This window comes from Phaseolus vulgaris, chromosome 9 (genome assembly GCF_000499845.2).
Source record: "Phaseolus vulgaris cultivar G19833 chromosome 9, P. vulgaris v2.0, whole genome shotgun sequence".
Taxonomy (NCBI): domain Eukaryota; kingdom Viridiplantae; phylum Streptophyta; class Magnoliopsida; order Fabales; family Fabaceae; genus Phaseolus; species Phaseolus vulgaris.
In genome coordinates, this window is record NC_023751.2 from 15084032 (window position 1) to 15096014 (window position 11983).

Genomic DNA, 11983 nt, shown 5'->3' on the forward strand with positions numbered 1-11983 from the left:
ATTTGCATAAATTTTGAAACAACATAGCACATAAATCAAAAGTGTTTTATTAAGGAAATAATGATTAAAAAATATATACTCAATTATTGTACGATATTATACGATAATGTACGCAATTATATTAATAATGATAGAATCCCAAGTTTAGTGGATCTCTACCTAATTAGCTTGTAATTTGGAGAGACAAAGTCTCCATACACTTGTATATATTTGTGTCTCATCTTCATTTCTATACAATAATGAAAATATTCATACGCACATTTGTACGCATTCAAATAATTATTACATATTTTTTTACAAAGATAAAACTTAAAAAAAAAACATGATATTATCTATAATTTAATCTTAAAATAATACTTTTTATTATATTCAATAAGAAATATATTAATAAGAAATATTTTTTTACATAAGATAAAAATTAAAAAAAAAAACATGTTATGATCAATAATTTCATGTTAAAATAATAATTTTTATTATATTCAATAACAAATATATAAATAAATTATAATTGTATAAATTTTCAAACAACATAGCAAATAAATCAAAAGTGTCTCATTAAGGAAATAATAATTATCAAATTATACGTAATTATTCTATGCAATTATTATACGATATTGTACGCAATTATATGCACTTAATTTAATAATAGGCAACCGTCTACCTGCAACCTGTTACATGTAACTTGCTCTCTGCAACCTACTACCTGTAACCTGCTACCTATTACCTGCTACTTGTAACATACTACCTGTAACCTGCTACCTGCTACATGCTACCTGGTACCTGCAACTTGGTATCTGCCACCTGATATACAACCTACTACCTGCTACCTACAACTTGCTACCGACAACCTGCTACCAGCAACCTACTACCTGCTTCCTACAACCTGGTATCTGCAACCTGCTACCTACAATCTGCAACTTGTAACCTGCTACCTGCTACCTACTATATGCTACCTGCAACCTTCTACCTACTATATGCTACCTGCAACCTTCTACCTATTACCTGCTACCTGTTACTATAATCTACTACCTGCTTCCTGCAACTTGGTATATGCAACCTGCTACCTGCAATGTGTTACTGCAACCTGTTACCTGCAACGAGTTACCTGCAACCTGCAATGTGTTACCTGGAACTTGCTATGTACTACCTTCTACACCTTCAACCTGCTACCTGCTACCTTATACCTGTAACCTGCTACCCGCAACCTTTTGTCTGTCACCTGGTTCTTGCTATCTACAACCTGTTACTGTTACCTTCTACCTGCTACATACAACTTTCTACCTGCAACCTTCTACCTGCAATCTGCTACCTGCTACCTGCAAACTGCTACCTACAACTTGTTACCTACTATGTGTAACCTGCTACCTATAACCTACTACCTACTATATGCTACCTGCAACCTTCTACCTACTATATGCTACCTTCAACTTTTTACGTGGTACCTACTACCTGCAACCTGAAACCTGCTACTTCTAACCCGCTACGTGCAATGTGTTACCTGCAACTAGTTATATTGTAACTGCAACCTGCTACCTGCAAACTGCTACCTGCAAACTACTACCTACAACTTGCTACTTTTAACCTCCTACCTGCAACCTGCTATTTACAACCTGCTTTGTGAAACCTGTTATCTGCAACCTGCTACCTGCAACCTGCTATTTACAACCTGCTTCCTGCAACCTACTACCTGTTACCTGCAACCTGCCACCTGCTACCTGCTATCTACTACATGCTACCTGCAACCTACTACCTGTAACCTGCAACCTGTCACCTGCTACCTGCTATCTACTACCTGCTACCTGCCACCTACTACTTGTAACCTGCTACCTGCTACCTGCTACTTCCAACTGGCTACGTGCTACGTGCTACCTGCAACCTGCTACCTGCATTCTTGTATTTGTCATCTCCTACATGCTATCTACAACCTGCTACCTGCAACCTGCTAGTTGCAACCTGTTACCTACAATATGCTACCTGCTACGTGCTACCTGCAACCTGATACCTGCAACTTGTTACCTGTAACCTGCTACCTGCAACCTTCTACCTGCAACCTGCTACATGTAACCTGCTCTCTGCAACCTACTACCTGTAACCTGCTACCTATTACCTCCTACTTGTAACCTGCTACCTGCTACCTACTACCTACTTCATGCTTCTCCCTTCTACCTGCTACCTACAACATAGAACCTCCTACGTACAACCTGCTACTTGGAACCTGCTACCTGCAACTTGCTACCTGGAACCTTCTACCCGCAACCAGCTACCTGCTACCTGCTACTTGCAACTTGGTATCTGCCACCTGCTACCTGCTATCTACAACCTACTACCTGCTACCTACAACTTGCTACCTGACTCTTGTTATCTTCAACCTGTTACCTGCAACCAACTACCTGCGTTTTGCAACCTGGTATCTGCATCCTGCTACCTTCAATCTGCTACATGTAACTTGCTACCTGCTACCTACTATATGCTACCTACTATACGCTACCTACTATACGCTACCTGCAACCTTCTATCTACTATATGTTACCTGTAACCTTTTACCTGCTACCTCATACATGCTACCTACAACCTTCTACCTCCTACTTGCTACTTGTTACTACAGTCTGCTACCTGCTAACTGAATCCTGCTACCTACAACCTACTACCTACAACCTACTACCTGCTACCTTATACTTGCAACATGCTACCTGTAACCTGCTACCTGCAACCTTCTATCTATCACATGCTTCCTTCTATCTACGACCTGCTACCTGTTACCTCCTACCTGCTACTTGCAACTTCCTACCTGCAACCTGCCACCTGCCACCTGCTACTTTCTATCTACTACCTGTTACCTGCAACCTGCTACTTGCTACCTGCAACCTGCTATCTGCCACCTGCAACCTGCTATCTACAACCTACTATTTGGAACCTGATACCTGCAACCTGCTACCCACAACCTACTATCTACCACCTGCTACCTGCAACCTACTACCTGTAACCTGCTACCTACAACCTACTACCTTCAACGAGTTACCTTCTACTTGCTACATGCTACTTCCAACCTACTACCTACAAGCTACTTTTAACCTGCTACCTGGTACCTGCAACCTTCTACTTACCACCTGCTTCCTACTATCTACAACCTGCAACCAGCTACCTGCCACTTGCTACCGGCTATCTAATACCTGCAACCTACTACCTGTAACCTGCTACCTGCTACCTGCTACCTGCTACCTGCAACCTGTTACCTTCAACCTGCTACCCGCAACCTGCTACCTGCAACCTGCTATTTACAACTTGCTACCTACAACCTACTACGTGCTACCTGCTACCTGCAACCTTCCACCTGCTACCTGTTTTCTACTACTTGTTACCTGCAACCTGCTACTTGTTACATGCAACCTGCTATCTGCCACCTGGTACCTGTTATCTACTACCTGCTACTTGCAACCTGCTACCTGCAACTTGCTACCCGCAACCTACTATCTGCTACCTGCTACCTGCAACCTACTACCTGTAACCTGTTACTTGCTACCTCCAACGGGTTACCTGCTATCTGCTACCTGTTACCCGCAACCTGCTATATGCTACCTGCTACCTACAACCTGTAACCTGCTACCTGCATCCTTGTATCTGCCACCTCCTACCTGCTATCAACAACCTGCTACCTTCAACCTGTTACCTACTACGTGCTACCTGCAACCTGATACCTGCAACTTGCTACCTGTAACCTGCTACCTGCAACCTTCTACCTGCAACCTGCTACCTCTAACTTGCTCTCTGCAACCTGCTACCTGCAACCTGTTACCTATTACCTGCAACCTCTAACCTGCTACCTGCTACCTACTACCTACTTCATGGTACGTGCAATCTTCTACCTTCTACCTGCTACCTGCAACATGGAACCTCCTACCTACAAGCTGCTACTTGAAACCTGCTACCTGCAAACAACTACCTGCTACCTGCAACTTGGTATCTGCCACCTGCTACCTGCTACCTACTACCTACTTCATGGTACGTGCAATCTTCTACCTTCTACCTGCTACCTGCAACATGGAACCTCCTACCTACAAGCTGCTACTTGAAACCTGCTACCTGCAAACAGCTACCTGCTACCTGCAACTTGGTATCTGCCACCTGCTACCTGCTATCTACAACCTACTACCTGCAACTTGTTACCGACAACCTGCTATCTACAACCTGCTACCTGCAACCTACTACCTGCTTCCTGCAACCTGGTATCTGCAACTTGCTACATGCAATCTGCTACCTGTAACTTGCAACCTGCTACCTTCTATATGCTAGATGCAATCTGCTACCTGTAACTTGCAACCTGCTACCTTCTATATGCTACATGCATCCTTCTACCTACTATATGCTACCTGTAACCTGCTACCTAATACATGTTACCTGCAACCTACTACTTGCTACCTATTACTACAATCTGCTACCTGCTAACTGAATCTTGCTACCTATAATCTGCTACCTGCAATGTGTTACCTGCAACTTGTTATGTGGTACCTGCAACTTGCTACCTGCAACGAGTTACCTGCAACCTGCAATGTGTTACTTGGAATTTGCTATGTGCTACCTGCTACCTGCAACTGATACCTATTACCTTATACCTGCAACTTGTTACCTGTAACCTACTACCTGCAACCTTCTATCTGTCACCTGTTTCTTGCTATCTACGTCCTGCTACCTGTTACCTTCTACCTGCTACTTGCAACTTGCTACTTGCAACCTTCTACCTGCTACCTACTACCTACTACCTGTAACCTACTACCTCCAATCTGTTACCTGCTACCTGCAACTTGCTACTTGCTACCTGTAACTTGTTACCTGTAACCTACTACCTACGATATGCTACATGCAACCGTCTACCTACTATATACTACCTTCAACCTTTTACCTGGTACCTGATACCTCACACATGCTACCTGCAACCTGCTACCTGAAACTTGCTACTTGCAACCCGCTACGTGCAATGTGTTACCTGCAACTTGTTATGTTGACACTGCAACCTACTACCAGGTATATGCTTTTTGGAACCTGCTACCTGCAACGAGTTACCTGGTACCTGCTACCTGCAACCTGCTAAATGTAACTTGCTACTTTTAACCTACTACCTGGTACCAGCAACCTTCTACCTGCCACCTGCATCGTGTTATCTACAACCTGCTACCTGCTACCTCCAACCTGCTATCGGCCACCTGCTACCTAATACCTGCAACCTGCTACCTTCAACCAGCAACCTGCTACCTGCAACTTGCCACCTGCTACCTGTTATCTACTACTTGTTACCTGCAACCTTCTACCTGCTACCTGCAACCTACTATCTGCCACCTGCTACCTGCTATCTACTACCTGTTACCTGGTACCTGCAACCTCCTACCTGCAACCTGCTACCTGCAAACTGCTACCTGCAACCTGCTATCTACAAACTGGTACCTGACCTCCTACTACCTGTAACCTGCTACCTGCAACTGGCTACCTGCTACATGTAACCTGCTACCTACAACCTGCAACCTGCTACCTGCATCCTTGTATCTGCCACCTCCTACCTGCTATCTACAACCTGCTACCTGCTACCTGCAATCTGCAACCTACTACCTGCAACCTTCAACTTGTTACCTGCAATCTGCTACGTGCTACCTGCACCGTGATACCTTTAACCTGCTACTTGTAACTTCCTCTCTGCAACCTGCTACCTGCATCCTGCTACCTATTACCTGCTACCTCCTACCTACTACCTACTTCATGGTACCTGCAACCTTCTACCTTCTACTTGTAACCTGTAACCTGCTACCTTTAACCTTCTACCTGTTACCTGCTACCTACTACCTTCAATCTGCTACCTACTACCTGCAAAATGCTACCTGCAACTTGCTACCTGCAACTTGCTACCTGCTACCTATAACCTGCTACCTACTATATGCTACCTGCAACCTTCTACCTACTATATGCTACCTTCAACCTTTTACCTGATACCTGATACCTCATACATGCTACCCGCAACCTGCTACCTGAAACCTGCTACCTGCAACCCGCTACGTGCAATGTGTTACCTGCAACTTGTTGTGTTGTAACTGCACCCTTCTACTTGGTATATGCTTTTTGGAAACAGCAACCTGCAATGAGTTACCTGCTACCTGCTACCTACAACCTCCTAAATACAACTTGCTACTTTTAACCTGCTACCTGGTACCTACAACCTTCTACCTGCCACCTTCTTCCTGCTATCTAGAACCTGCAACATGCTACCTGCAACCTGCTATTTGCCACCTGCTACCTGCTACCTAATACCTGCAACCTGCAACCTGCTACCTTCAACCTACTACCTGCAACCTGCTATTTGCAACCTGCAACCTACAACCTGCTACCTGCTACCTGCAACCTGCCACCTACTACCTGTTATCTTCTATCTGTTACCTGCAACCTGCTATCTCCTACCTGCAACCTACTATTTGCCACCTACTATCTACTACCTGCTACCTGCTATTTGCAACCTGCTACCTGCTACCCGCAACCTGCTATCTATCACCTGCTACCTGTAACTTGCTACCTGCTACCTCCAACTGGCTACGTGCTACCTGCTACCTCCAACCTGCAACCTGTTATATGCATCTTGCCACCTACAACCTTCAACCTGCTACTTGCATCCTTGTATTTGCCACCTCTTACCTGCTATCTATAACCTTCTACCTGCAACCTGCTACTTGTTACTTGCAACCTGTTACCTGCAACCTGCTACCTGCAACCTGTTATTTGCAACCTGCTACCTGCTACCTGCAACCTGCCACCTGCTATCTGTTATCTACTACCTGTTACCTGCAATTTGCTACCTGCTACCTGCTATCTGCCACTTGGTACCTACAACCTACTACCTGTAACCTGCTACCTCCTACCTGCAACTGGCTACCTGCTACCTGCAACCCGCTATATGCAACCTGCTACCTAAAACCTGCAACCTGCTACCTGCATCCTTGTATCTGCCACCTCCTACCTGCTATCTACAACCTGCTACCTGCAACCTACTACCTGCAACCTGCTACCACATGATATGAATCCACTAGCAAAGAAGAGATGATTCTTTGACATTCTATGGACTCAACTTGAGTTGGAGATAGCTTAGGCACTTATAATAGAATTGGATCAAGGTTCTATGTTTCAAGAACTCACCAAGACTTGCACCAAACACCAAACTCATATGGAGGAGCCATCTATTGTCAATTGAATCGAACAAATTGTGTAAAAAGGTAAAGACACCGATTAAAACTCTTAAGAAAGCAAATGAACCGAACAGAATTATGAAAAGAAGCTATTGAACTGGATTAAAACAGAATCAAATGAAAACAGCCGAACAAAAGTGCAAGGAAAGGAAGATGAACCGAACAAAAGAAACTAAGACATGTTTAAGCTTCATATAAAATGGAGATGAAAGAAAGAAGAACTTATGGAGATGGATGCTTTGGTTTGATGATCACGCCACTTAGAGGATGAAGGCTCCAAGATGAGTGAGCTAGTGCCGCCACTTGAGAGAACCAAATGCACTCAAGATAAGACAAGGTGTAGGAGAAGACAAGCTCTCACAAATTCTCTCTCAAATTGAGTAGAGTTTCTCTATTGCTAATTTCCAATCTGAATTTTACAAGAGCCCACACCTCTATTTATAGTGTGAGGGTGCTAGAAAATAGGTGGGAAAATTCAAATAAAACTCATTTGAAATTCCCACCAAAAACAAGTCACATGGGAGGTGTGACCTTTTTCTACTATGACACCTCCTAAAAAAACTACACCTACACCTACTCTCCTAAGTCACATGGATAATGTGACTTTATTTTACATTTTCACACTTCTTTATTTAATATCCACACCTCTTACAAGAGTAAATCAAATGATGCTCTTTTATTTAATGCTTGGCCTTGCCCCTCATGGGATGGACTTGGGCTTATTGGGCTTTGGCCTTCTTGGGCTTGGGCTTTGGGCTTGGGCCTCATCTTTATTTTATGTCTTCTTTTAACTTTCAGAAGACTAGAAGGAAAAACTTCAAATGTGAAGGTGAATGTCCTTTTCCTTCATCAATAAAAGCCTCCTTTATTTGATTCTCATCAACTTGCAACCTACTACCTGTAACCTACTACCTCCTACCTGCAACTGGCTACCTGCAACCTGCTACCTACAACCTACAACCTACTACCTGCATCCTTGTATCTGCCACCTCCTACCTGCTATCTACAACCAGCTACCAGCAACCTACTACCTGCAACCTGCTACCTGCAACTTGTTACCTGCAATCTGCTACCTGCTACGTACTACCTGCAACCTGATAACTCCAACTTGCTACCTGTAACCTGTTACCTGCAACCTTCTACCTGCAACCTGCTACCTGGAACTTGCTCTTTGCAACCTACTACCTGCAACCTGCTACCTATTACCTGCTACCTACTACCTACTTCATGGTACCTGCAACCTTCTACCTTCTACCTACTACCTGCAACATGGAACCTCCTACCTACAAGCTGCTACTTGCAACCTGCTACCTGCAACCTGCTATTTGCAACCAGCTACGTACTACCTGCTACCTACTTGGAACTTGGTATCTGCCACCTGCTACCTGCTATGTACAACCTACAACCTGCTACCTGCAACTTGTTACCGGCAACCTGCTATCTGGGTCCTGCTACCAGCAACCTACTACCTACTTCCTGCAACCTGGTATCTACAATCTGCTACCTACAATCTGCTACCTGTAACCAGCTACCTGTTACCTACTATATGTTTCTACAACCTTCTACCAACTATATGCTACCTGTAACCTTCTACCTGCTACCTCGTACATGCTATCTGCAACCTGCTACCTGCTACCCGTTACTACAATCTGCTACCTGCTAACTGAATCCTGCTACCTGCAACCTGCAACATGCAATGTGTTACCTGTAACCTGCTACCTGCAACTAGTTACCTGCAACCTGCAATGTGTTACCTGAAACTTGCTATGTGCTACCTGCTACCAGCTACCTTGTACCTGCAACTTGCTACATGTAACCTGCTACTTGCAACCTTCTATCTGTCACCTGCTTCCTGTCATCTACGACCTGCTACATGTTACCTTTTACCTGTTACTTGCAACTTCCTACCTGCAAACTTCTACCTGTTACCTGCTACCTACTACCTGCAACCTACTACCTGCAATCTGCTACCTGCAACTTGCTACCTACTACGTGTAACCTACTACCTGTAATCTGCTACCTACTATATGCTACCTGCAACCTTCTACCTACTATATGTTACCTTCAACCATTTAACTGGTACCTGTTATCTCATAAATCCTACCTGCAACCTTTTACCTACCACCTCCTTCCTGCTATCTCCAACCTGCAACCGGCTACCTGCAACCTGTTACATGCTACCAGCTACCTGCAACCAGCTATCTGCCACCTGCTACCTGCTACCTAATACCTGCAACCTACTACCTGCAACATACTACCTGCAACCTGCTACTTACAACCTGCCACCTGCATTCTGCTACCTTCAACCTGTTACCTGCTACCTGCAACTTGCTATTTACAACCTGCAACTTGCTACCTGTTACCTGCACCCTGCCACATGCTACCTGCTATCTACTACCTATTACCTGCAACCTGCTATCTGCCACCTGCTACCTCCTATCTACTACTTGCTACCTGCTATCTACTACCTGATACCCGCAACCTGCTATTTGCAACCTGCTACCCGCAACCTACTATCTGCCACCTTCTACCTGCAACCTACTACCTGTAACTTGCTACCTGCTACATCCAACTGGCTACGTGCTACCTGCTACCTACAACCTGCTACCTACAACCTGCAACCTGCTACCTGCAACCTGCTACCCGCAACCTACTATCTGCCACCTTCTACCTGCAACCTACTACCTGTAACCTGCTACCTGCTACCTCCAACTGGTTACGTGCTACCTGCTACCTGCAACCTGCTATATGCAACCTGCTACCTGCATCCTTGTATCTGCCACCTCCTACTTGCTATCTACAACCTGCTACCTGCAACCTGTTATTTGCAACCTGCTACCTGCTACTTGCAACCTGTTACCTGCAATCTGCTACCTGCAACCTGCTACCTGTAACTTGCTCTCTGCAACCTTCAACCTGCTACCTATTACCTGCTACGTGTAACCTGCTACCTTCTACCTACTACCTACTTCATGGTACCTACTTCTAAACAGGTTGGCTATAATTCTTGGAAGAGGAGATGTTGGTACTAAAGACTCAACTACTATTGAGAATGTCCTATATGTTGAAGGGCTAAAACATAGTCTTCTAAGCATTAGCCAGCTGTGTGACAAGGGATACAAGGTCAATTTCGAAGCCAACACGTGTACAATTTCAAATGAAAATTCTGGTAAGGTGTTGTTCACTGGAAAAAGGGTAAACAACATCTATCTCCTAGACATTATAAAGAGTTGTTCTGAAAATGAGTGTTTGTTATCTAAAAATGATGAGTCATGGCTGTGGCATAGGAGACTAGCTCACATTCACACAAATCACTTGAATAAGCTAAAATCTAAGGAACTTGTTTCTGGTTACCAAACATAAAGTTTCAAAATAACAGATTGTGTGATGCCTGTGTAAAGGGAAAACAGATTAGAACTACCTTTAAATCAAAAGATATGGTTTCTTCAAATAAAGCTTTGGATGTTCTGCATATGGACTTGTTTGGACCATCTAGGACTGCTAGCTTAGCTGGAAATTACTATGCTTTGGTGATTGTTGATGACTTTTCAAGATATACATGGACTTTGTTTCTTGCTTCTAAAAATGATGCATATAAAGCCTTTAAGAAACTAGCTAAGGTTCTACATAATGAAAATGAAAATAGGATACAACAGATTCGTAGTGATCATGGGGGAGAATTTCACAATGCAAAGTTTGATAAATATTGTGAAAAACATGGGATCATACATAGTTATTCTGCTCCTAGGACACCCCAACAAAATGGTGTTGTTGAAAGAAAGAATAGATCACTAGAAGAGTTAGCTAGGACTATGCTAAATGAATCTGGTTTACCTAAATATTTTTGGGCTGATGCTGTATACACTGCTTCTTATGTGCTTAACAGAACATTGATTAGACCAATTCTTAAGAAAACTCCCTATGAATTGAATAAAGGTAGGAAGCCTAGCATTAGTCATCTTAGGGTGTTTGGCTGCAAATGCTTTGTCTTAAATAATGGTAAGGATAATCTGGGGAAATTTGATCCTAAATCAGATGAAGGAATACATATTGGATATGTTATAAATGGTCATGCTTATAGAGTGTATAACAAAAGATTGCTTGCAATTGAAGAATCTATACATGTTGTATTTGATGAAACACATTTTTCTGTGCCCAAATCTGTTCTGGACGAACCTGGTATGGATGATTTAAGAACCATTGTGCAACAGAATCAATCTAGTAAGCTTGATACAACTAATTCAGATTCCATCAAAGAATCTACTGTGAATGCAGGACTGCCTAAAGAATGGAAGACTCCAAGGGATCTCACTCTTGACAATGTAATTGGTAAAATTGAGAAAGGAGTCTCAACAAGGAATTCACTCAACAATTTCTGCAGAACAGTGGCTTTTGTGTCACAGATTGAGCCTAAAAGCCTGGAAGAAGCACTGCAAGACAGCAATTGGATAACAGCAATGCAGGAAGAGCTGAACCAGTTTGAATACAATGAAGTGTGGACTTTGGTTCCAAGAAAGCATGAGATGAACATCATAGGAACCAAGTGGGTGTACAGGAACAAGATGGATGAACATGGAGCTATCACTAGAAATAAAGCAAGACTGGTTGCTAAAGGGTATAACCAAGAAGAAGGTATTGATTTTGGTGAAACCTATGCACCAGTAGTACGTCTTGAAGCTGTCAGACTTCTTCTAGCATTTTCCAGCATACAAGGTTTCAAGCTGTTTCAAATGGATGTCAAAAGTGCATTTCTAAATGGCTACATC

At 43.4% G+C, this 11983-nt stretch overlaps 2 protein-coding genes across 2 annotated transcripts; both read left to right on the forward strand.

Annotated features, from left to right (window-relative positions):
• Positions 1 to 2523: 2523 nt before the first annotated feature.
• On the forward strand, positions 2524 to 3813 carry LOC137822247 (uncharacterized). Its single transcript, XM_068627142.1, has one exon. It carries the CDS (start codon positions 2524 to 2526, stop codon positions 3811 to 3813), a length of 1290 nt encoding a protein of 429 aa, XP_068483243.1.
• Positions 3814 to 8444: 4631 nt separating this feature from the next.
• LOC137822248 (uncharacterized) lies at positions 8445 to 9229 on the forward strand. The gene is made up of 2 exons (XM_068627143.1): positions 8445 to 8703; positions 9003 to 9229. The coding sequence occupies exons 1-2, from the start codon at positions 8445 to 8447 to the stop codon at positions 9227 to 9229; spliced, it is 486 nt and encodes a 161-aa protein (XP_068483244.1).
• The last annotated feature ends 2754 nt before the right edge of the window (positions 9230 to 11983 follow it).

Excerpts from the sequence above, each read along its gene's own strand:
- LOC137822247 (XM_068627142.1), top strand. The coding sequence starts at position 2,524 with ATGTTACCTGTAACCTTTTACCTGCTACCTCATACATGCTACCTACAA.
- LOC137822248 (XM_068627143.1), top strand. The coding sequence starts at position 8,445 with ATGGTACCTGCAACCTTCTACCTTCTACCTACTACCTGCAACATGGAA. Across the intron at positions 8,704-9,002 it reads TACCTACTTCCTGCAACCTG|CTACCTTGTACCTGCAACTT; the intron begins GTATCTACAATC and ends ACCTGCTACCAG.